Genomic DNA, 24,114 nt, shown 5'->3' on the forward strand with positions numbered 1-24,114 from the left:
ATAAGTTAGGAATTGTTTAAGCTTGTATTCTTGGTGATAGTGAACAACTGTAGCTAAGTCTTAGTTCTCTGTGGGATTCAACTCCGGACTTGTAAACCGAATTATATTTGCAGCGACCTCTTATCCTTTTTAGGACTAGAGTTGGGCGTGATCATATATCTCGTAAGAATAGTAATGTTGTGACTTGTCGATCGCATTATCACCTATTGGCTAGGAACTATATGGTTACTATTGCCTACTCATATTTATAGGCATGCCAATTCGATAGCTAATGGTTTAAGTAATCTGTCCTTTAGTTAAGAGTCTTGTTTTGAATGGTATGAACTTGCGTTTCTAGCATTTGTTTGCGCTCTGCGGATATATTGTTGACAAATGTGCAGATTTTCTAGCAAATGAATAACGTAACACATGAGAAGATTTGTTAATATAGGAAGACACGCTCAAGGATATAAACTCAACTTTTTTACTTGAAATATACACTATCAGAGTGTCTCATAAGAACAGTAATATTGTCTTGTCGATCCCACTATCACCTCTTGACTAGGAACTACATGGTTACCATTGCTTACCTATATCTATATGCAATGCTAATTCGATTACTAATGGGTTAAGCAATCTGACTTTTAATTAAGCGTCTTATTTTGAATGGCATGAACTTGTATTTCTAGTATTTCTTCGCGCCTTGTGGAGATATTGTTGGGATTTCATTCGCTTACTTGATTTTTAACAAGTTTTTCCTTGTTGCTTTGTTTCTCTTTCAAAAGGAAAAAACACATATGAAACATGCTAACCACATATTCATTGCCATCATATTTTTTCCAAATTACCTTGACAAATTCATAGCCATTTTTCATGTTTTCCAATATTTTTTTTTTTTCAAAATAAATGGGACTCAATGTCTCCTATTTTGATAAATTCTATTTTCTTTTTAATAGAGTAAAGACTACATACCCACTATTTTAGAAACCAAAAAATAATATACTCCTTCCCTTCTCAAGATTTAGCATAAAAATAATAATTTTGTAGTACTTTAGTTTTTGAATATTTAAATTTAAATTTTAAAATATTAAGTCGAATAAATCCAAATTAACTTTAAAAATTAATCAAAATGAACCAAAAAGGCGAAAGTTTGAGGTTTTATTAAACCCTTTCTCTCCCTCTCTTTTTCCTCTTTGTTAATACCCAAGTCCCCAACTGTTTCCCATTTCAAAACAAAATTTTCATTTCAACTTCGTCGCATAGCAAAATCTCCACTATAAAATTGCACAACACGAAACTCTGGCTGCAAATCGCAGCTACAGAAGTAAACAAAGATGAGCACAGTAGATAAAATGCTTATAAAAGGCATACGGAGCTTTGACCCTGAGAACAAAAACGTCATCACTTTTTTCAGGCCATTAACTCTCATCGTCGGCCCTAATGGCGCTGGAAAAACAGTAAAATCGCTACTCTTAACTCACTCTATTTACGTACATGAATTGATATTTTTTTCATGTCAGTGTAATTTCTGCATAAAATGTTTGTTTATTAGGTTTAAATCGTTGCATAAATTTGTTGCTCAATCCATTCGTGTATTTACTTTTGTTATTTTAATTCTAATTTTATTTGAGTGTAAATTAAGTTCTAATAGTTCTATGCGTTGCCGGTTTAAAAAAGTTTTATAAAAATGTATATGTTTAGCCGCTTCCAAAACAAAATATAGCCGACAAAATGTATATTTTTTTGTATATATGTGTATTATATACAAAAAAAATATACATATTCAATACACTTTCCGGCTAGCGAACGCAATTAGTTTCAGATGACCGACCATTTTTATATTTTGCCCTTTTTTACTAGCATTAATTGGTAACCATAAAGAAATGGAAAGATTACCGTTAGTTTAAAAATTCTTTAAAGTATTAGTGCATATAGCTTAGTCTATTGTATTTCTGTTTGTTGACTTACCGTTGTAAAGGTTTGTTTGAAGCTAGGTGAAGATCAGGTTGGGCACATTGTCTTGCTTAGGCGCTTTAGTGCAAGCTATATTTGGAAAACATGTATCAATTGTTAACCAAACTTTATTGGTGAATTTTTTAGTGATTAGCTATAAGAAATTATAATATTAGGTAAGAAATGTGATCATTAAAAAATTTAAGCATGTTTTCTACTTTATATATTTGGTTTAGTTATAATATTTTAATGTTTGAATCAGAAAGAAAGTTTTCAATTCTTTGTTCAACTAGTTGTTGTTTGCGCTTGTAATTACTTATTCATGCATTGAGTATATATTTTAGTTTTTTCTTCATTAGCGCCTTATCTTGCTAAAGTCCACAATTTAATTGTCCTTTGCATTTATCAGAACTTTTGTATGATTTTCAACTTGGATATCTCTGGGTAGACTCCAGTTGAGTAGTTGAAGATGACCATCATCTGATCAAAAAACATGTTTTCCGTAGGCAGAGTAATTTGTATATTCGTTTCTTTTTATAATTATTTTTTCTTGCTGTGAGCAGACTATAATTGAGTGCTTGAAGGTTGCCTGCACTGGTGAGATGCCACCAAATGCTCGCTCTGGTCATAGCTTCATCCATGACCCTAAGGTGCTCATCTCCTTGGACTTACTTGAGAAGGAGTACATAAAATTTTTAATGACCGAGTTCCAATATCACTTGTCAACCAAAATTTTAAAATCATGTTTAAAGTAGCAGTTTATCCAAAAAAACCAGTCAATGATCCCCATAGCTGATGTGAACTGGATAGCTTGTTCTAGTTCTATGTTTATGTTATTTAAGGTTGTTATTAATACCTGAATCCTGTGTTGGTGAAGGTGGCTGGAGAGACGGAGACAAAGGGGCAGATAAAACTGCGGTTCAAGACAGCAGCAGGGAAAGATGTGGTGTGCATTAGGTCTTTTCAGCTAACTCAAAAGGCAACAAAGATGGAGTACAAGGCCATTGAGAGTGTACTACAGACTATCAATCCTCACACTGGAGAGGTATCACTAATTTATTTGTTGCTTTTTTTGGTCATTTTTTGTATTTGTCCATGGCTTCTTGATTTTGATATTTTATCTGATTTGGAGATGAACTAAGAGGATAGTAGAGTTAGCCAAGGTTATATGGCTGGCAAATAGGTAAATTTGACCTTCATCGGCAATGATAGTTATCTTTGTGTTCATATAGCTCAAATAAGAATGTTGAGGTACACATATATACATGTGATGAGGATAAATAAAGACAATCAAATGCATGATTTGCTAGCAATAATGTTCTAAAAATAAATAATAAACAAAATATTGATCGAAGGGTTGGCTCTATTAAATTTGTACGTGAAATCAATGACAATCTTATAAAGTTTTTCATCAGTTTAATTCGTTGAAGGAAGGACTTGAGCCTGTCAACATTGGGGTCAAAGTGAGGGTAATTTTGCACACAGGGAGGAGTTGTAATGAGTCATAGAGCTCTCAAGCATATCTTTATTCTCTTGGCATTGGTACATCATCATTTTCTTTTCCTTTTTCGTTCTCACAGGGGCAATTGTAATTTGTATTTTTGTACAATCTATGAAAAAAAAGAAAATATGTGAGCCAGATTAAATTTTCTCCTTTGCTTCCCTCTCCTCTTATATTTGTCCTCTGATATTGTTTGTCATTTCCTGTTTGAAGCATACTGCATCATATCCAAATATAGCTCTTAGGATTTTGCTTACTGATAAAAAAAAGCTCTTGGATTTGCTTAGGGTGATAGGAGAGGCTTAGACTTCTATTCGATCAATGGTTTGGCAGGGAAAAAGTTTCTTTCCTGAATTCTTAGCTTTATTTGCTTGCAGAAAGTTTGCCTAAGCTATAGATGTGCCGATATGGACCGAGAAATTCCTGCTCTCATGGGTGTCTCAAAGGCCATTCTTGAAAATGTGATTTTTGTTCACCAAGATGAGGCAAACTGGCCATTGCAAGATCCTTCTACACTGAAAAAGAAGTTTGATGATATTTTCTCCGCTACTAGGTAATTCATGTTTTCAATAATGGATATTTCATTGATTATCAACAGAGTTGGTGTTGGAAAGATGTATTCTTCTGTATCATCCTGTGTAGTTATATTCTTTCTTGAATATGCATGAAATTCTAGCCTATCATCATTTTACTCAGTTAAGAACATCGAAAAGAAGACTAGTCCCTGCCTCAGCCTTTCTAACGTTCTTCTATTTGCATTTACTCCATGTTGTTATGATTCATCAGTAAACTTTTAACGGAGAAAAGGTATCAAAGGGGCAAGAATCACAGATGCACCAGTTTGTACACTCTCTTTACGCAAAAGATGCACAAAATCTGGAATAGAATCTTCAGTTTCTCCCGTTTAATGCTGTTTGAATCTAATCCATGTTCATCTGTATGAATTTCCGCAAGTTGCTGGAGATACCAATGCTTAGAATTCTCTGGGTAGGGTTCTTTTGGATTCCCGAATTTGACACTACTTAAGCTGCATTCTTGGTCCACAGTCCTCAAGTTAGGATATCTAAGGTTTAGCGGGTTTACCTGGACTCATGCATGTCTCAGTGCTGTCAAAACTTACTAGCTTGGTCTCTACAAAAGAAGGGTATTTGTTAACCACTTATTGAGCATCATCATCAGGATTTGAAATTAGTATGAGATTTTGAGCTCGATACCAGAATCATGACATCTGGAGTAAGCTTTTCACTAAGTTTGGTGCTTAATGAGTAGGTAGAATGATTATCTCGGAAACATTTTGCTTTTATGGTTATAAAAAATAAATAAATAAAATAAACGCGTCTTTCTTGCTACTGATTCAAAACTTAGTTCATCATCCTTTAATGGAACAACCCGTTTTTATCTTTAAGCACATACGTCATTGAGCATCTGCCCCAAATTGTCGTTGTTTCTTGAGAGTTGAGATGCTGTCTGATTGTGATGCTCAAGTCTGTCAAGATATAACTGCATCTCTCTGTGTGTTAGAGGTCTTTTGAGAAAGATTATGGTGTAAATAGGTAGGTGATTTCCATGCAATGGCAATTTCTGATGTGCAGTGGTTAAGCTGGCTTTACATAGGGAATATGGGTTTTCTGGTACAAGGGAGTAGGGACAAAGTTTTTCTTGCTTTTTTTTTTTCAATTTTTCTTGCTTGGTGTATATTTGTTTGGTTCTAACCAAATGCTAAAAAGTTGTTTACTCAATATTCAGAGTTGTTTAGTCCTTGGGATATCGAGCTAATGGGCACTGTAACTTACATTTTTCCTTCTGTAAGTTAAATTCTACTTTATTTTTACTGTTTAGATACACAAAGGCGTTGGAGGTTATTAAAAAGCTTCACAAGGATCAAGCTCAAGAAATAAAGACATATAAGTTGAAACTGGAGAATCTTCAGACATTGAAAGATGCTGCTTACAAGGTTCTGAAGTGACCTCTATTGAAATATGTGTTTTTTTTCCCTCTTTTCTCCTTTTTATTCACAGGCAGTTGTCCAAACTTCTAGAAGCTATCACTTAAATCAGTTTTTTCCTTGTTCCTAGTTCAATAGAGTTGATAAAACTTATGCTTGTTGATGTTACATTTTACTCATTCATTTATGATGTTAGATCCTGTTTCTTGAAAATGGGGGAACTATAATTTGAATCCCTTGCTTTAGGCTCGATAATTTAGCAAAACGAAGAGAAATTCACCCCATTTTGTCATTAAAAAAAAAGATAAATTTCCTTCCAAGAAGAATTTCAAGAGAAATTTCCTATTCTTGAAACCAAGAGGAATTCATTGTGGATATTTTTGAGCATGTTTGATAAGTTATCGAGATCAGTCCCCACTTCTGGAAATCCATTTGGCAGATCTTTTGTTGAAGGCCTGTTAATAAGCACCACCATCTTCATGACTGCTCTGTCATATATTGATACTGCCGTCCACTCCATAAAAAGATTTCCAATGAACAGACATATCTCTGCTTGTTATGTCATTTTATTTTTTGAATGATCTGCTTGTTATGTCGAAACTTTGCTTCTGTCTTTCACCTCGTGGCAAGTGGGCCTGTTCCCTGCTCCCCGTCTTACTCTGCTATGAGCAGATAGATTCTTCTCCTTATTAACCCAAGGGATCGTTGTTCCTGTATGTGTGAATATGTGAAAACTTTTGAGCTATGCAACTAGAAACAAGAAGGATTGTAGAGAGCCAGCGTAAAAGCTTTTGACTGAAGTTTTCTTTAATGCTTAATCTTGGTTTCGAGATTTGTTGTTGCTTCTATATGTACATACACACTTATATTTTCTGTGATCTTCCAGATATTAATACCATGTTGTTTTGATCATAGTTGTTCTCTAACCATAGAGCAATGTGAACCTGTAATTCTGATATCAATACTGTTTTTGACTTTAGTTGAGGACTGCACTAGTTAAACGAATGCTACATTATAAAACGATAGTAATTTGATCTTGTCTTTTAATCTAGCTGCGGGAAAGCATTGCCCAAGATAAAGAGAAAACCGAGTCACTGAAAAGTCAGATGGAGGAGCTTGAAAAAGAGATTCGGACTCTAGAGAGTAAGATCCACCATACTGAAGCAACTTTAAAGGACCTTCATCAATTGCAGCAAGAGATAGCCACCAAAACTGCTGAAAGGAAAACATTGTTCAGGGAACAGGAAAAACAGTATGCAGCACTTGCAGAGGAGAATGAAGGTTTACTAAAAGGAATATACTGATATATATTTATTCTTTCGGCACAGAAGTGATGCACAAATCATATTAGACATCAAGCTGAACATAATTCATATTGTTAATATCCTATAGTAAATTCTTATTTTGTGTATGTGTGCATGTTTATCCACTGAAGTACTTTTTGTAAAAATTGATATCTTCAAATATTTTCACTTTTGAATTGCTAGACACTGATGAAGAGCTGAGTGAATGGAAAACAAAGTTTGATGAAAGGATAGCGCTTCTGGAATCGAAAGTTAGCAAGTTGGAGAGGGAAATGAATGACTCAGAGACAAAGAGTTCCCTTCTTAAGCAGTCCATGACAGACTATATCGTGGAGATCAGCAAGCTTCAAGCTGAGGCTGAAGTAATTTCCTTCGGCCTATGTGCTGGTTGATTTCTTAAAGTTCTCGCATCTTGCTTCCCTTTCTTAAGGTTCACTTTCTTTTTGATTTTTGTTCCTTAGGCTCTTGCGGTGTTAAAGAATGAAAGAGACGTCACTATCAGGAAGCTTTTTGGAAGACATAACTTAGGTGCTCTTCCAAGTGGGCCGCTCAGTGATGATGTCGCATTAAATTTAATGAATCGTATAAACCTACGATTAGCACATGTTGATAAGGATTTACAAGATAAAAAGGTGGTTCTTTCACTGTACCAGCCTATATACATATATTTAGACATGCTATGTTGTTTTAACTTGTCAGTTCAAGATTTATTTTACTTCGATTCAGCTATGTTGCGAGGCTTGAATGCCCTTCTCTTTTTGTTTCATTTCTGTTATTCATGTTTCTGTCCAATGGCATATACTTGTGTCTTTAAGTGTGTAAGTCTTGCTGCTGTTTGATAATTAAGTCTTCCTTGAAATGAAGTTCAGGTTTGGAAGTATTTATTGAATTCATCTTGTTTGTCATTAATTTTCACTTTAAACTTAATATAGTCATCATTGGGTCTACTATTAGATTTATCTTGCGTCCAACCCTGCATTCCAGGAAAGGGGCAAACATGTCAAGATTGATTGTCACATCATTCATGAGAAAATCCATTCTGAACTTGTATTCCCTTGCTTTGGTTGTTCAGATAGTCAGTTAGCATACTAGTTTACCGAGGAACTGTTAGTTATGAGAATCAAGCATCTACGAGGAAAACTCGAGTCTTTAACCTATTTGCTCGGCGAGATTATGTCCAGATTCATTATACCTATGTGTGTAGGATATCTAAAATACTCGTATTAAACAGGATCCTTGTAGATAAGGTAATATACCTTATTAAAGTAGTAAACTACTGTATAAGGAGCTGGAGCTCTTTTAGATTAAAGTTTGACCATCAGGGCAAACAGTTTTTCTCTTCTCTCGCTTCTCATTTTGTTAGTTCTGATTCTTTTCTTGGGTAAGAGTCATGAGACCTTTACTCTCAATGTTCTTAGGTTTGTGATTACCAGTCAACTTCTGTTTTTCTGTCTCAAACAGCAGCATGTATTTTGGAAAACCCACTTTAGTTTGGACCACTAGACCCACAATGGGATGCCAGCTGGATAGTTGGATCCCTATGCCATGTCCAGCTACTTAGTCTAGTTGACTTCTCTATATCTGCTGCCGCAGATTCTCTTGAGTGCCGAATTATACGTGGCTCTAAAAATGTTCCCTTCAGTGAGACTACTTTATGCATCTGATAAAATGGATATCGTGAGACAATTATGGGTGACTTCACAATTTTAGTGAAGTCTTATATTAATATACAATTATGTTACCTTCTCAAAAAAAAAAAAGGATGTCATGAGACATAGATATCAGTGTTTAACTGTAAAATTAGGTGCTTCATGTTCTCAACTTTGTAATTGCTTTCTCTGAAACATAGAAAAGCAATACCTGACATCTGTCATACTCGCTCATACTTTGCTTCATCTAAACTTTTCTGACATCATATGAAGAAGCTAACTTTCACTTGGAGTAACGTTGTTTTAGGAAACAAATGAGGCAGAAATTGCAGCTGCGTGGCATCAATACGAAATTGCAAATAACCTCTGGAATGAAAAGGAGGCGCAAAAAGTGGCTAGAGCAGATATTAAGGTTTATTCTTATGGGTAACATTGCTTGGTATGCTAATGATGTGGCATTTTTACACATTTTCTTGGTTCCATCACTGCAGAATGGCATTTTGAAGCGTATTGAAGAGAAGGAAAATGAGCGGAATGAGTTTGAACATGAGATTTCTAATGTTAATATGGCTCATCTTGATGAGAGAGAGAAAAAAATGGTTTGATGTCTCTGCTTAATATTTCAACTCTTTTTGATGAACATTGGTTATGTGGCTAACGTATCTTTTTGATGAACATTGGTTATGTGGCTAACGTATCTTTGTTCTTTCAGCAAATTGAATGCGAGAGAAAGTCTAAGCAGCTTGCAGAAAGAGAATTTGACTCAAACATAAGGCAAAAGCAGACTGAAATGTTCACCATAGACCAAAAACTTAAAGATCTTCATGCTGAAAAAGATCGTATGGCCAATGAGTCTGAGGATAGAATTAAGCTCTCTCTTAAGAAGGCAGAGCTGGAAACTCTCAAGAAGAAACATAAAAAGCTGTAAGTCACTTTTCACTTTATAGTGTTTCATCCACAATTAATTAGGGCTAAAGTAGAAACAGAAAAAGATGTAAGTCACTTTTCCTTTTCGTAGTGTTGCGCCACATTTTTGTTGTGTTTATTATAGCTATACTCTTTTGTTCACAAGTAATGCTTTTTTTCAATAAAACTAACAGAATGGATGATAACAAGGATAAGGTAAAAGGAGTATTGAAAGGAAGGCTTCCATCTGACAAGGACTTGAAGAAAGAAATTACTCAGGCACAAAGGTTCTTTTTCCCTATCTCTTGCGTCCTCATAATATATTTAATCTTTGATTTTTTTTTCTTGAAGTTCGATCACCACCATTCTTAGCTTTAAACAAAGGTGTGACTGCTGTTATTGGCAGATGCGAAACAAAACACAGACACGAAAATGTACTCCACAGTTGAGGGGCAAAAAGTGCATTATTTGATGTTTCTCCTTTCTTGTGTAAAATATGCACTAATTAGATCCCTGTTGAAAGCTAAAGTGCATGCATGCAAATCTCAGTACTTTATTGTCGATCAATATGGACATATGTATACCTTACTTTAGTGGCACAGGCTTTATAATCTGTTCTTTTCCCAGTTTCTATATTTCCTTTGGAAAAACTTAAAATCCTAGAACCTTAATTGTACGGTTGTAACCTATATATTACTGAAAAGGTGTTGTCTTAGGATGCATATGTGTCTGGTAGTCAAACAGCTGAAACAACTAGGACAAGGATCAGAGTGGACAAGTATACTGCTTATGTTCAAGTCATCCTAGGAGGAGCATGAGATGCTTAGAGGTCACATGGAAGGCAAGTGTTGTGTAGCCAATTGGCATAGACAGCTTGGTGATGAAAAGCTTCAGCATGATGATCAAGAAGTCTTTGAGCTGGAATGGTTTAACTTTTTGGAAACGTAAGGATTCCTCAAACCTGCATATCTCACATGACCTTAGCCAGATATTGAGCTAACTCTTTGTGAGGCAAATGAGGTGCCAATAGCATCCTTAGGAGCAGTGTTACTCCAGGTTATGAAGGTGATACAACAGCATAAGAGATGCTTTATGTGTGAAAAGAAAGAATAGACAATCAGTCACCCGCTCCCTCAGTGAAAGCTGGCTACTGATCTATGGAGCACGTTCTTCAATCTCTCTGGACTCCAGTGGAATATGCCTAACTGTTTGGGAGAGTGCTTCAGGATGTGGGAGGACAGTCAGTGCATAAAAAGATAAGGAAATATTAGAATGCTATTCCTCTTTGCATCGGATAGACATTACGGCTAGAGTTCAAGATATTTTGAAGAGAAGTAACTATCTAATAAGCTTGAGAGAAAAAGTCTGTATACACTTCTTTTGGTGCAAACAACATCTGACTTGTTAAAGATCCTTGAACTCTTATGAGCTCCTTAGAGCTTAAACTATAAAGTTTTTATGAACATTGTATCACCTTCTTGGGGTGCAATTATATCTGTGAATAGAATGATTACTCATTAAAGAAAAGACGGAGATTGTTAGGAGTCTCGTCATGAGGAGATCAAAATTGTTCTTATATGAAACCACTTTATAATGACACAGAGATCAGATTAAACACCAATTTTAATTGTCTTCTGGATGGAAGGTGATTTGCACTTTGCACCGGCACAATTACAATCATGGGTATACCTCGATGTCTAATACTGATATCTGTATTCTGTTTTTAGTACCACTTCATTTATTTTTCAGATGTCGTAGCTTTTAGTTACTTGGTTTGTCTGACATCCTTTTTTGATTGCTTATGTCTAAGTTACTAATAAGATGGCCCTGCTTGGTCCCAATTCTTTATCCTACTAATAAAATGGCCCTGCTTGGTTTACAATGCCTGTGAATCCTTTTTTTCTCTTTGGATATAGTAAACCCCATCCCCTAACACCACTTCCTCTCTCTTGGTTGGAGGTAGGTAGAAGTCTTTTCACATTACAGTGATCAGTGAATCTTACAGTTCTATTTTTCAATCTCTGGTTTTTCCTTCATTGTTTGTGCATTTTTATGTTTCTCTTTGATATTCTTTTAAGTTGCACCTTCCTAGCACAGGGCTCTCCAGAGAGAGTTTGATGACTTGAGTGCCAAAGCCCGCGAAGCTGAGAAGGAGGTCAATATGTCGCAGATGAAAATAGAAGAAGTTAAGCATAACTTGTCCAAATATCACAAGGACATGGACTGTAAGGCTCATATCTGAGCTTCTTTAATCTAATTTGTGGAATAGTGTCTTCTCTTAGTGATTGTTCAAAAGCTTCTTAGGAAAATTTCCTTTTCGCAACTTAATAAAGTTTCTTATAAGATTCTATTTGAATGGGTTAATATGGTGAATATTTATTGACACAGAGTTTGAGAAATTCTTCCTAAAGAACTACTTCAGAATAGTAGTCATTTCTCTCCTGACTTATCAAAACAATAGCAGTCATTTACTCACAGTCTGTATTTCGAATCATATTTAAAGTCTACCAGAGTTAGAGATTCTGATTGTTACTTGTTAAGTCCTTCAAAGATAATTAATTTAACCAATATATCCTTATCAAAAATTAATTTAACCAATATATAGCTGGATAAAGGGGTGGTTGACAAAGCAATTTAGCAGTATTGAGGCCTTTTCTTCCCCTTCTTTATTCCTTTTCCGCAAGTTAATTAATCTCTTCAATAAAGTATCTTAGCTTGAGCTCCTTCGTTTCCCATTAATCTTTGAGGTGATAATCGTTTGTGGAGAGGGCTTATATAGATCTCCCGCTACTGCTTGCAGCAAGAAAGAGATTTCTGGAATCAAAGCTCCAGTTGCTGGACCAGGAATTTGCTGGTGTAGAGTCCTATCCCAAAATTATGGACTCAGCCAAAGAAAAAAGAGATGTCCAAAAAAGGTTTGTCTAGATGGGTCAATGTTCCATTCCGTCTTCCGATATTCAATTGTAACAGTTTCTGTTTTTGCTAAAATACTCATATATGAAACATTAAGTTTTATATTTCTCTTCAGAGTTACTGCCTTACCGGTTCAATGAGAAACACCTTTTTGTGATTCTTCCACTTTGGGAAACTTGGAATGACTTTAGATTTTGTTTTTTCAAATTTCATGTGATGATATGCAGCAAGTACAACATTGCCGATGGTATGCGGCAAATGTTTGATCCATTTGAAAGAGTTGCTCGTGCTCATCATATTTGCCCTTGCTGCGAGCGTCCGTTCTCTGCTGAAGAGGAGGATGAATTTGTTAAGAAGGTCATTCTTTTACTTCTATTTTGTCATTCTTTCCGTTTCTTTTGGAGAGTCATCTTCTGACTACTACTGTCCTGACTCATGTTTTGTTTATGAATTGCAGCAACGAGTGAAAGCTGCTAGCTCTGCTGAGCATATTAAAGTATTAGCTATGGATTCTTCGAATGCTGATTCTCGTTTCCAACAGTTAGACAAGCTTCGTTTGGTTTATGAAGAGTATCTCAAAGTGGGAAAGGAATCAATACCTCTAGCAGAGAAGAACCTTAATGAGCTAAATGAGGAATTAGATCAAAAAAATCAGTCTCTTGATGATGTAATTTCAGATCCTTTATATTTTATTTTCTACTATTGGGATTTTACCAGTCATATATTGGAACTGTTACTGTGAGTGCTGAAGTAACGACCTGTTTGGCCCACCTGCAGCATTTTGGCTTTCATCCCCACCTTTTCTGTTTAAGTAATGACTTGTTTGCTAAGTTGCTCGGACTCTTCAGTTTTGGTGCCGCACCCGTGTTGATACAACGTGGGTGTGGGTATGGGATAGGTACTGAATCTGGTCAATCGATTTTGGGCACTTTGACCAAAATCGACGGAGAAATTTGAGACAGATACAATGATTTCTAAAATTAATCAAAAGCTAGGGTGAAATCGAGAATAAAAGAGAAACTTTCTGCACTCTACAAGCACATGTAGGTTTTCCACATGATGTATCATAATTTTGGCATATTTCTATAACTCTAATTTGAGATATTTGAATCATTTTTAGCCGAATCCTCGCACCCGTATCCGTACCCCCGAATTTTAAAATTTAGATCATGAAGGATCTCGCCTATAGATTCGCACCCATATTAGACACCTGTACCCAAGTCCGAGCAACTTAGCTTGTTTGTCCCACCTGCACCATTTTGGCTTTTCCCGCCACCTTTTTCAACATAATTTGATCTTCCTCCTTTTGTTTTCTATGGACTCAGCAAACTGGATAAGATACCTGTTCCTAAGGAAATATATCCAGTGACCAATTCCTTATTACATACATCTATGCATGGAGAATAGATGTTGGAGGATGTCCGTCATCCTTTAGTAATGTTAACACTAACAAGTGGCCTTCATGTACTCTATGTTCTTGTTTGCAAAGACAAATATGCTAACATATATCAGCTTTATATCTTGTCTCGGAATTCATGCTCACAATACAAGACTAACTTTTGGCATCTTATGAATTTTGCTGGTTTCTCTTATGATGTTTTACATGCTTTCTTCACTATATTACACATTTCTCATATCTATTTAAGTTGTCTTTTATTGCACTATTCTTATTATGCTGCTTGGGATTTGGCAGAGTTGGTCTATTTTTATCGAGTTCTGATTTTGTTGGATCTAGAATCATTTCAGAAAGATTTGATAAAACAACGAAGTATTTTAGAAGGAGTTGATAAACTCGGTCATTGGCTTCCCTAAGTGGTGATCACTGCTCTATAAAATTCCAAGGTAGCTTCTTTTGGAGATCCAATTTTGATGAGCGATAACATAGTCACCACTACTCTCTCTTTCTGGTTCAGCTTTAGCTGAGCATGCAACCTAGCATGAATATGTAGGTTGTAAGTAATGAAATCAATCAAATAATGCTATTAGTGAGGGCACATGTTCCCCAGAGCTTGCAAGAGAAGGGGAAATAATTATCATACAAATAGTCCATTAACTCTTTTTGATTGTACATAATAATCCTTTTTGCTAGCAGGTTTTAGGTGTCTTGGCTCAGATAAAGGCTGAGAAGGATGCAGTTGATGCGCTAATACAACCTGTAGAAACATCTGACAGGCTTTTCCAAGAAATTCAAGCTCTGCAGAAGCAAGTTGATGATTTGGATTATGGTCTTGATATCCGCGGGCAAGGCATAAGATCTATGGAGGAAATTCAATCAGAATTGGATGAACTGCAGAGCAAAAGGTATATTATTCTTCCTCTCTGCTAAAGTGCTTCTTTCTTCTTCTTTTCTGTATGTTAGACCAAATTTCTGATTATTTGGTAAACTCTTGTATTTGTATTTTTAATAGGGGAGTCAGCACCTAAATTGTAGTAATACAAAATTATGCCTTAGACTGTAACTTTTATCACTGTCCTATAACTGACAACCAGGGAAAATTTGTCTTCGGAAGTGGAGAAGCTGAAAGATGATCGGAGGTACATGGAGAATGAGTTTTCAAGTTTCCAATTAAGATGGTTTACTGTAAGGGAAGAGAAGACGCAAGCAGCAAACAAATTGAACAATGTTAAAAGGGCAGAAGAGGAATTGGATGACTTGGTGGAGCAGAAAAATAAAGTTGAGCTTGAAGAGAAGGTAATCCTTTCACGGGTTTTATTAGGTTCATGGTTATCATAGTTGCATTTAGCTAGCCAATAGCATAGATTCAACTGTTTAGTGGATGTAGTCTTCTTCTTTAATTCGTTCTTTTAAGGGCCGAGTTGTTTTGCTCCCTAACATGTATTTGTTTTCATGGAGTCTCTTAAAAGAGCAGTGTACTGGGAGTTATGTGAAAATAGCACCTGTGATCCCTCACCTCTACAACTTGCTCCACGTTTGTTCCTTGTGTATCAAACCTTGCTAGCACTCATGACACCTTAAAACTGATATGCTTTTGGTTAAAAAAGTAACTGAGAGAAGGGCTCACGTCACATACATCCGTAACCGTTACCTAAATTCAGAGAGAAGCCTGATGCTTGGAGCCTTCTCTCCCCTTATCTGCCACTTGTCTTGCCCACTTTGGTAACCTAGCATCCTTCCAATACCCAAGTAAAAATCCAGATCTGTTCTAAAGTGAGAAACCTTTTTTTTTCTTTTGATAAGTCAAGTATCATTTTGTTGATTGCATACTAAGTGTGTCGATATTTACAACAAATGAGAATGGCTCAACCAGCATTGCCTATCATAGTCTCCATGTTGGAGATTGAACCTTATGTTGGAAGAATAAACGATGTTTTAGATTTTCTGCGATACATGGATTTTACTTATGTAGTTCATGAATTAGTTTATTGGCTTGTACATGTACTAGGAAAAAGCAGAGTTGTAGAACTGATTATGAAACATGTACTAGACTAGGTACATGTTAGAGGAGTACCTGGTATGTTGTATGGCCAACTTATTTTTTTCTTTTGCTGATAATGTTGTATAGTCAATTTACTTGAGTCAAGTTGAGACTTGAGAGAAGTAATGGAATTATATTTTTCTCCACTTGTCTTCAAGAGAAAATGTGTGATTGAGTGCTATTCCTCCCCGGATTTCCAACATCTATTTATCTAGGAGGTTTGCCTTTCTATAAGAGTGTGTAAAATCATAGACATCAAGCCTCCCAGAAGTCTAACCAGCTTTCTGCAAAATTTTCCATTTTACACCAAGAGTATAAAGAAATTAAAGAGAACTCTTGACCCTCGATTTTGGACTTTCTACTCCGTCAAAAGTTCGTTCCTTTCACAGGACCGAAAATGTGCAAAATGTGCAAAAAGGTGCTGTCTTCCCCCCCCCCCCCCCTCTTTTCAGACGATCTCGAGCTCCACTCTGCCATCATTTCCTCTACTTTTCTAGGGTGCACCAACATGATGTTTGAATGTTGTAAATAGCAAGGCCCACATTCTCTAGAAAACTTGCAATATAAAAGATGATCCATATCCACTACAGTTTGGTTGGAAAGAAACTCCAGATGCTTTGAACATTCAGCGATCATTGAACACAAGATCAAAATTAATAGTATATTTTTCTTTCACTTCTGGTGTATAGAAGCTTAGTTCAAGATGTAGAGTCCTTAGTTGATCTCAGTCCTTGTGACTGACACAAGACTTGTCTTTTGCTTGTTTTTTTAACCTTTTTGGATGTCTTGTAACTAGGGCTTGTTTCTCTTAGCACTATCTTTGTGCTGAGACCTACCTTTTTTTTTAATCCTAATGAAATATGTTACCATCTAAAAAAGCGATGATCCATATCTTGCCTATGCTTTTTTGACATGCAACACCAACGTACCAAGTAAAAAGTGCTACCTTCTTCGGCGTGCTAGTTCTCCATATATATAACTAGATGTATTAAAAAAGAAAACCCTAACATCTAAATCGTGCTAAAAGAGTCTTATTTCCTTCAATTCTCATTATTTTACAAGAGGAAATGCAATTCTCTTTAAAGTGAAAAAAGCAAAACTAAGAAATTAACATTTTTATTTTACAAAAGGAAATGCATTATCTTTAAAGTGAGAAAACCAAGAACTAAGAAATTAACTTTTCTTAAAATAAGATGGCCAAATAAGAATGTTAAAATCTTTTGAAATGTAAACCACAAAATGTATGAAGTATACACAAGATTGAGCGAAACTTAATGCAACTACAATATCCAAACCGCTTAAGAGTTTCTCAACTTAAAGGTGGACATGTATGCACCGTTAGTATTTCAATCGACATACCTAGCATACAATTTTCTTTCCCTCAATCTACTATTGTCTTAACTATAATGCCCAGCCATTGTTGTCATAGTTTTTCCATTTAGGCATCAATTTCCTCTATGTAAGTTAAGAAAATGGATATTGGACCTAGCTCAACCCTAAAAGTTAGCTCATAAAGTGAGGATTGTCCAAGACCATATAAGAAGACCAATTGCCCATCCCACAACTAATGTGGGACTGCTGGCGATCTGAAAGGATAAAAAAAAAATCAGGAAAATGTCGCCGGAAAGCTGTCTACTCGCCGGCGCGTGAGATCTACGCGTCGTCGGAGTCAGAGTTGTTGACGGCGCGTGGAGAGGTCCTTCTCGGAGCTGCTTACTGGTTTTTTTTCGCCGTCGCCTGAGGAAGCTTGTAGTGGTGTTAGTTTTTCCACACTACTAGTGTATAATTTTTTTTGATGCGTAAAGCCACCGTGAGGGAGAAAAAAACTCGACTTCTTCAAACAACTGGAACCCTATAGTGCTGCTAAGGGAGGAAACTCACCTCAAAACTGCAGCAGAGGCTCTGATACCATGATGGTTCAAGAAGAAGGAAAAGCTTATTGTATTTCTGTATATCAATTTACATCAAGAGTATTAACATTTTATACAATGAATCCTATGGCTGAACTAGGAAAAGAAATTAGTTATTGCTACAATCAAGCTACTTTGCCTATAATTAGGCTAGAGAATAAAATCTAATCTAATCAAATCTTTTTACTAATTACACTAATCAACAAATATATTACTGTAAGTTTTCCCATATTGGTTGTCGGGTATGGTGTTGCTCTCCTTATATGATTTTAGCCAATTCTCACTTTATGAGCTAGCTTTTGTGGTTGAGATATGACAAAGGTCCATTTTCTCAATATGGTATCAACGCCCATTGGGGTCTATTGGAAACAACCTCTCTACCTTCTCAATGTAGGGCTAAGGTCAGCGTCTATGTTGCGCGGACTCTTCAAACTCCCTGCCACATCTGTGTCGAGTGTCGACACGACATGAGTGTGGGTGTGGGTTCCATATCGAATATGGTCAACCGATTTTGGGTACTTTGACCAAAGCTATAGAAAAATTCGAGATAAAATACATATTGATTTCCAACATCAAAACGAAAGCTGGGTGAAATTTGAAGCGGGTATGCCGCTATTGGGGAGGGCCTTGAATGGATCCTGCAATTCTTGCTGCTCCTTTTTTTCTCGAGGGAGAGAAGCAGAGAGCTTCAAAGAGGGACTTGCGGAAGATGAGCATTCGACGAGGGGAATCAGGATAAGTGTAGGAGTAATAAAGTTCTTAAACGAGACTTTATATTGGAGTTTATCTGCCAAAAAATATTGTACCCCATTTGTTCTCCATTATAAGTAAATCAATATAGTGAAATCTTGATGTGTTTGCTAAATCTTCAAGAGTTTTATTTCCCTATATTTGGTTCATTCTATTTAGCATTCTTCTCTGTTGAGAAATTTTGTGAATGAAAGATAAAATTATTGGCTGCACTCCACAATCCACAGCCTACAAGTAAGTTTTCCACAAAATGTCTCATAATTTAGTATATTTTATAAATCTATTTTAAAATTTTGAATTATTTTTTGCCAAATCTCCGTACCCGTATCAGTATCCATATTCGGATCTCGTATCCCGGAATCTTAAAATTTAGATTATAAAGGATCTGACCTCTATATTCACACCCAGATCGGATACCCGCATCCGTGTCCGAGCAACATAGTTCTGCGTACATACTACCTCCCTAGAGTGGGATTACACTTGTTTTTTGTTGTTGTTGGTATCAATGCCCATTGGCAGACCCGACATGTGGGGATGTTAAGTTGTCCCACGTCGGTTCGGTTGTGGGATATGGGACTTGTCTCCTTATATAGTATAATCCTCACCTCATGAGCTAGTTCTGGGTTGAGTTAGGTCCAACTAGCTCCATTTTCTTTACAATTACCATTATTGGGCTTTGTCCTATAGCACTACACATTATATCAACACGATTCATATGCACCTTGAGGATTTTGTCAATTGTTTATGGTTGTCTACCACAAGATAAAGAGTAGGTTGTTTTAAGATGCAGGTTATTCTTATATGTTGGATGTTGACTATTCTTCCACAATATATGTTTAATTGAGTGGCCACATCAGTTGAAGTTCAAACTATTATAGAGATTATACTTGAATTTATCTAATATGTCTCAACATGGGGTCTCTTACGTCCGGCCTGATTTCTTTTCTTAGGCCAAGCACATAGAAATATATTTTACAATAGATGGCGTTGATACTTGAACCCAAGATCTCTGCTTACTCTATTCCCATATTGAATTGTTTGACCATCTCATCTAAAAGTTTAAGCTGTAAAGAGGGTGCATTTTTATTTATTTAGTTATGTTTGCAACGACATTGATTTTGTGTGTGTCAGGCGCATCTCACGTGTTTGAACTTGCCACAAACAAAATAATTTGCATGTATATGACACCTGTAATCCTGTATGCACGTACTAAGCTAATAGTCCTAGAATGATGTTATTGAAAACCTTAATGCAAGTATATGAACTATACCAAAATTTTATAGGGTTTAAAAAGTTTGTCTTTCGCCTTAAAACAATTTGAAATATTCTAAAAATGTTGGAAAATGAAAACCTTTTTGCAAGTAATTGAATTATGCTAAATGTTGTTTCAAGTGCTTAGCTTAGCTTAGCTGGAAATTCTTTGAGAACGTTGAGGTAAATATTACTTTATCCATGGGGTAAAGTATTATTAAAAGAATGTACCAAGAAGGTAGACAATAGTACAAAACAAAACAGATAGCACCTATAAATAGCTCCCTGTTACATATTTCCTGGCAGATTCAGAAATTCCAAGTATTGATCCATACTTTCTAATAAACACCTATTACACCAGAAAAATAGATTATGCAGACATAAGTTCTTAATTCTAGAAATGTGACTCTTGTTATTCTCAAAACAGGCACTATTTTTTTCATTCCGAATGGTCCAGAGAATACACAAAGGAATGGTCCTCCAAAGCTGCTTCTGGAACTTTGCTATCTTTTGTTCCTGCCAGCTATCTATTAGGCTCCTGATATCTCAATTTATTCTTTGGGAATTATGAAGTCCTTTGTGCATGTGCCAGGTCGAAAAGCACTTTATGGATGAAAAAAGATCTTTGCTCTTAGAAATTTCGTTTCACATAAGTTGATTTCAGACAGACTTTATTCATAATTGTATTTTTGTTGGTTTCTTGTTAATTGATCCAACCCATTGCAGGCCTATCTTTGATGTTGTTACATGAACCTACTACTTTTTAAAACTAGAAACAGTATGGATTCCTAGTCCACATTGCATTTGTTTATAATTGGGAACTTCAGCATCTTGCAGAGGCTGTTGGTCCCTTGTCGAAGGAAAAGGACAAGCACTTTAGGGACTACCAAAATCTGAAAACAAAACTTAGCAAGGAGTTGGAAGAGCAGGCAGAAATTAGAAGACATTATCAACAGGATGTAGATGAACTTAAGAAGATTACCTCCAAAATTAGAGAGTATGTCCAATACATTAGATGGAATGAAGATTGTTCTTTAACCGGTGATATTGAAATTAGTTTTGTGCTGCAGGTATTATGAGTTAAAGAAAGAACAAAAATTGAATGAACTGCAGGACAAGCGAAGCCTGTCAGAATCTCAGCTTCAAAACTGTGAGTCCAGAAAGCAAGAGATTTCGGCTGAAGTGGCGAAAAGTAAGGCTTTAATGCAGAACCAGGACAATTTGAGACGCAACATTGAGGATAACTTGAACTATAGGAAAACAAAGGCTGATGTTGATAAGCTCACCTGTGAGATTGAATTACTGGAAGATAAAGTGCTGAAGATGGGTGGCCTCTCCACTATTGAGGCTGAGCTTAAAAAGCTTTCACATGAAAGAGAGAAGCTACTTTCTGAGGTATGAATTGATCTCTTCGTGAATGAACTCAGAAATCAGTTTTAGTATAAATAACCGACAGACATCATTTGCTACCTTTTGACTTTAGATGGATGTGTTACGGTCAGGAGTTTTTCTCTTCTTGCTTCCATATGACTTTCAGAAAAGGTTGGAAAATATACAAGCTTAACCATGATGGAGAATTCAACTTTAAAGGTCTATAATCTGGTCTACTTAATTTAAATCTTCTAGCTACAACAGTAGTGTGTCTGAAAGTGGATTCTATCTAGGCACAGTTGAGCTTCGGCAACGTGGATTAGAAACAAGTTCAAAGTAGTTTATCACGCATTATCATCAAATAACTTGCATCAGCTACATAGTGAGTGCTGTAGTTTTTATTCGACATTTCTCTTGGATACTTTTCCTTGATTCCTTGGTGGTTGTCATTCCACTAGACTGTTCACTCACACTTTTATTGCTTTGATATTCCTTCCTTTCAGTAAAGCACTGTAAGTGTTTAGATTCAAATCAAATCTCTGTATGTGGCAATCTATTGACCTTTGAATTTACATGGTTTATCTTATTGCAGTTAAACAAGTGCCATGGTACCCTATCTGTTTATCAAAGCAGCATTTCCAAGAACAAAGTTGATCTTAAGCAGGCACAGTACAAGGATATTGACAAACGCTATTTTGATCAGCTAATCCAGCTGAAGGTAATATCTTAGTCCATTGGTGCAAGTATGAAGCTAATTGCTTAGTTATTTATGGCATTAGAGTATCTAATCGTGTCATTAATGTACTTTTGGACAGACTACGGAGATGGCAAACAAGGATCTGGACAGATATTACAATGCCCTTGACAAGTGAGCTCTTTGTACTTTAGCTATTAGATTCTTTCTGTACTTTATGTAAGTTTACATGCATTCTCACAAACAGCACGTGGTTCTAGCACTCAAACATTTTTCTTCTTACTTGTTGAAGAATATTCAAGACTATATTAATTGTAGTAGTTCAAATATGTTTTGTTTTCACGAATGGAGCACATATTTTTTCTTAAAAAAATTTCTGTTATTACCATTTTTAGTGTTAGTGAGTTAAAAATTTAAGGGAGGTGGCATTAGTGTAGACTTGTTTACTCTTTGTTGAATCATTTACCTCTTTTTCTTAGTACTGAGGAGGAGAAGAAGAGAATGTTTTGTTACATTGCTAACCACCGGTCCTTTCTTTTCTTCTTTTGGATAACCAAGAAATCTCTGAGGGTCAGCTAGCGCACAGTTCTAAACACAATGGATAATGGACCTACCCTACTCTTTCTACTTAAATAATGGGCATTTGTGTGTATCATGGTTCGATCTCATGACATGCACCTAATACACAAATCATGAGCTGCACTTTTACCACAGACCAAAACCTTGAGGTCGCTACCCTTGTGTCTTTTCTTCGTTTAAAGAAAGGACTTCATTCAAAAAGGTAGGTTTGAAATATATACCCAAGTTATATCAATCATCTTTTTATTCATTTTGAAGTCAACCATCAGATATGAAGCCTTTTCTTTGATATTTTGGGTATCTACTAGTGCATGCCAAGTTCTGCTTTTGAGTTTATATTTGCTTGGCAGATGAAGGCCATTGTTAAACATTCTTACTGCATAAGGAACACCATACCTTCCGTGGTGTGGTGGATCATTTGGAATGAAAAAAATGCTAGAATTTTGAGGATAGAACAAACTCTATACGTAGACTTAAAACGCAATTGTATTTTATTGCTTTAAACCCCAACATACTTGAGGCAATAACAAAGCAATTCATTCTCAAATCTCTTTACAGGTCCTACTCTTTACATGCAGCTCCCTAGGTCATGTAACGTTAGTTTCCTAGATCAACGTTGTACAAAATTTAAGCATCCAACTTTTTCGAGCTCCCTTCCCTTTTCTTTTTGAAAAAATTGTGTCTTATCCAGACGATGACCATTTTGTATGTTGTACTCTTTTCAGGCGTCTCCTGTACTTGATCAAATGTGGAATTAAATACTTTCAATGTTCTATTTGGTTTCTCTTGTTTCAGAGCACTGATGCGCTTCCATACAATGAAAATGGAAGAGATAAATAAGATTATCAGGGAACTGTGGCAGCAGACTTACAGGGGCCAGGACATAGATTACATAAGCATTCATTCAGATTCCGAAGGTTCTGGTACTCGATCCTACAGCTATAGGGTACTAAACTATCTTTAAAGCCTGCTATGTAGTGTTTTCTTTATCAGCTGAAAGAATTTAATATGTGATGGTATTTGAGAAGGTGTGTGAATAGAATTAGTTCTAACGTGAAGATGTTTTCCTATGTATACTCAAACATGGTAAAAGCTGTAAAGAATAAATCCAATTAAAATCCACCTTGTGGCGGCAAGGGCAAAGTGTAAATTGAAATTATTATTGATGTGTAAGTACTAAATCCCCATATATTAGGTATTTTTTTTTTTGGTGAATTGTGCGCTTCACGCTTGAAGCCCCTGAATGTTTGTCTGACTTCTTTCACTTTTCCTTTTTTAAAAAAATGCTTGTGATTCACAGGTTTTGATGCAAACCGGTGATACTGAGCTAGAGATGCGAGGGAGGTGTAGTGCTGGCCAAAAGGTGATCAATCATCTCATTTTTCATTCTTTCTTTAACGTGTTCACTTAATTTATATGTCAATAAAAGCTTTGGTTTGACGATGTCCTTTCTCTTTGCTTTGCCTCCTACCACCCCCCTCCCCCATAAAAAGAAAAGAAACCTTTACTGGACTCTTTTTCAGCTGTTTACTGAAAGCTTTGTTATTCTTCAGGTCCTTGCATCACTTATTATAAGATTGGCATTGGCTGAAACGTTTTGTCTCAACTGCGGAATTCTAGCACTGGATGAACCAACCACAAACCTAGATGGCCCCAACAGTGAGAGTCTTGCAGCAGCTCTCTTAAGGTATGTGGTTGGTGTTCATTTATTAATTGTGAGCTCTTTTTCAATATAGATTCTTTAGAGTTGCCTCTTTGTTTCTTCGATATCACCAGAATTATGGAGGACAGGAAAGGTCAAGAAAACTTCCAATTAATTGTCATTACACATGACGAGCGCTTTGCTCAATATATTGGCCAGCGCCAGCATGCAGAAAAGTATTATCGCATCACAAAAGATGACCAGTAAGTCTCAGTGGTTACCATTCCCTTCTTGATCTATGACACTTTTTGTGAGTATCCTGCATCTTTT

The 24,114-nt window shown here is 36.1% G+C and overlaps 1 protein-coding gene across 2 annotated transcripts in view; it reads left to right on the forward strand.

Moving 5' to 3' along the window:
* Positions 1-1,158: 1,158 nt before the first annotated feature.
* Positions 1,159-24,114, forward strand: part of LOC109216638 (DNA repair protein RAD50) — a 23,336-nt gene continuing 380 nt past the window's right edge. Inside the window, exons 1-26 of one of the 2 annotated variants that reach the window (XR_002066518.1) lie at positions 1,159-1,436; positions 2,496-2,582; positions 2,810-2,977; positions 3,811-3,986; positions 5,273-5,387; positions 6,431-6,659; positions 6,866-7,044; positions 7,144-7,314; positions 8,639-8,743; positions 8,823-8,930; positions 9,044-9,255; positions 9,432-9,524; positions 11,335-11,462; positions 12,038-12,152; positions 12,378-12,507; positions 12,608-12,817; positions 14,243-14,451; positions 14,641-14,842; positions 20,326-20,495; positions 20,569-20,893; positions 21,462-21,587; positions 21,685-21,737; positions 22,868-23,088; positions 23,443-23,505; positions 23,696-23,829; positions 23,919-24,047. Coding sequence is in view for 1 of the 2 variants with exons in the window: in XM_019380812.1 (XP_019236357.1) it covers positions 1,314-1,436; positions 2,496-2,582; positions 2,810-2,977; positions 3,811-3,986; positions 5,273-5,387; positions 6,431-6,659; positions 6,866-7,044; positions 7,144-7,314; positions 8,639-8,743; positions 8,823-8,930; positions 9,044-9,255; positions 9,432-9,524; positions 11,335-11,462; positions 12,038-12,152; positions 12,378-12,507; positions 12,608-12,817; positions 14,243-14,451; positions 14,641-14,842; positions 20,326-20,495; positions 20,569-20,893; positions 21,462-21,587; positions 21,685-21,737; positions 22,938-23,088; positions 23,443-23,505; positions 23,696-23,829; positions 23,919-24,047 (3,911 nt within the window). In the remaining variant the exon portion in view is untranslated. The remainder of the gene's footprint in view (positions 1,437-2,495; positions 2,583-2,809; positions 2,978-3,810; positions 3,987-5,272; positions 5,388-6,430; positions 6,660-6,865; positions 7,045-7,143; positions 7,315-8,638; positions 8,744-8,822; positions 8,931-9,043; positions 9,256-9,431; positions 9,525-11,334; positions 11,463-12,037; positions 12,153-12,377; positions 12,508-12,607; positions 12,818-14,242; positions 14,452-14,640; positions 14,843-20,325; positions 20,496-20,568; positions 20,894-21,461; positions 21,588-21,684; positions 21,738-22,867; positions 23,089-23,442; positions 23,506-23,695; positions 23,830-23,918; positions 24,048-24,114) is intronic. The other variant, XM_019380812.1, reaches the window with a different exon arrangement.

This window comes from Nicotiana attenuata, unplaced genomic scaffold, assembly GCF_001879085.1.
Source record: "Nicotiana attenuata strain UT unplaced genomic scaffold, NIATTr2, whole genome shotgun sequence".
Classification (NCBI taxonomy): domain Eukaryota; kingdom Viridiplantae; phylum Streptophyta; class Magnoliopsida; order Solanales; family Solanaceae; genus Nicotiana; species Nicotiana attenuata.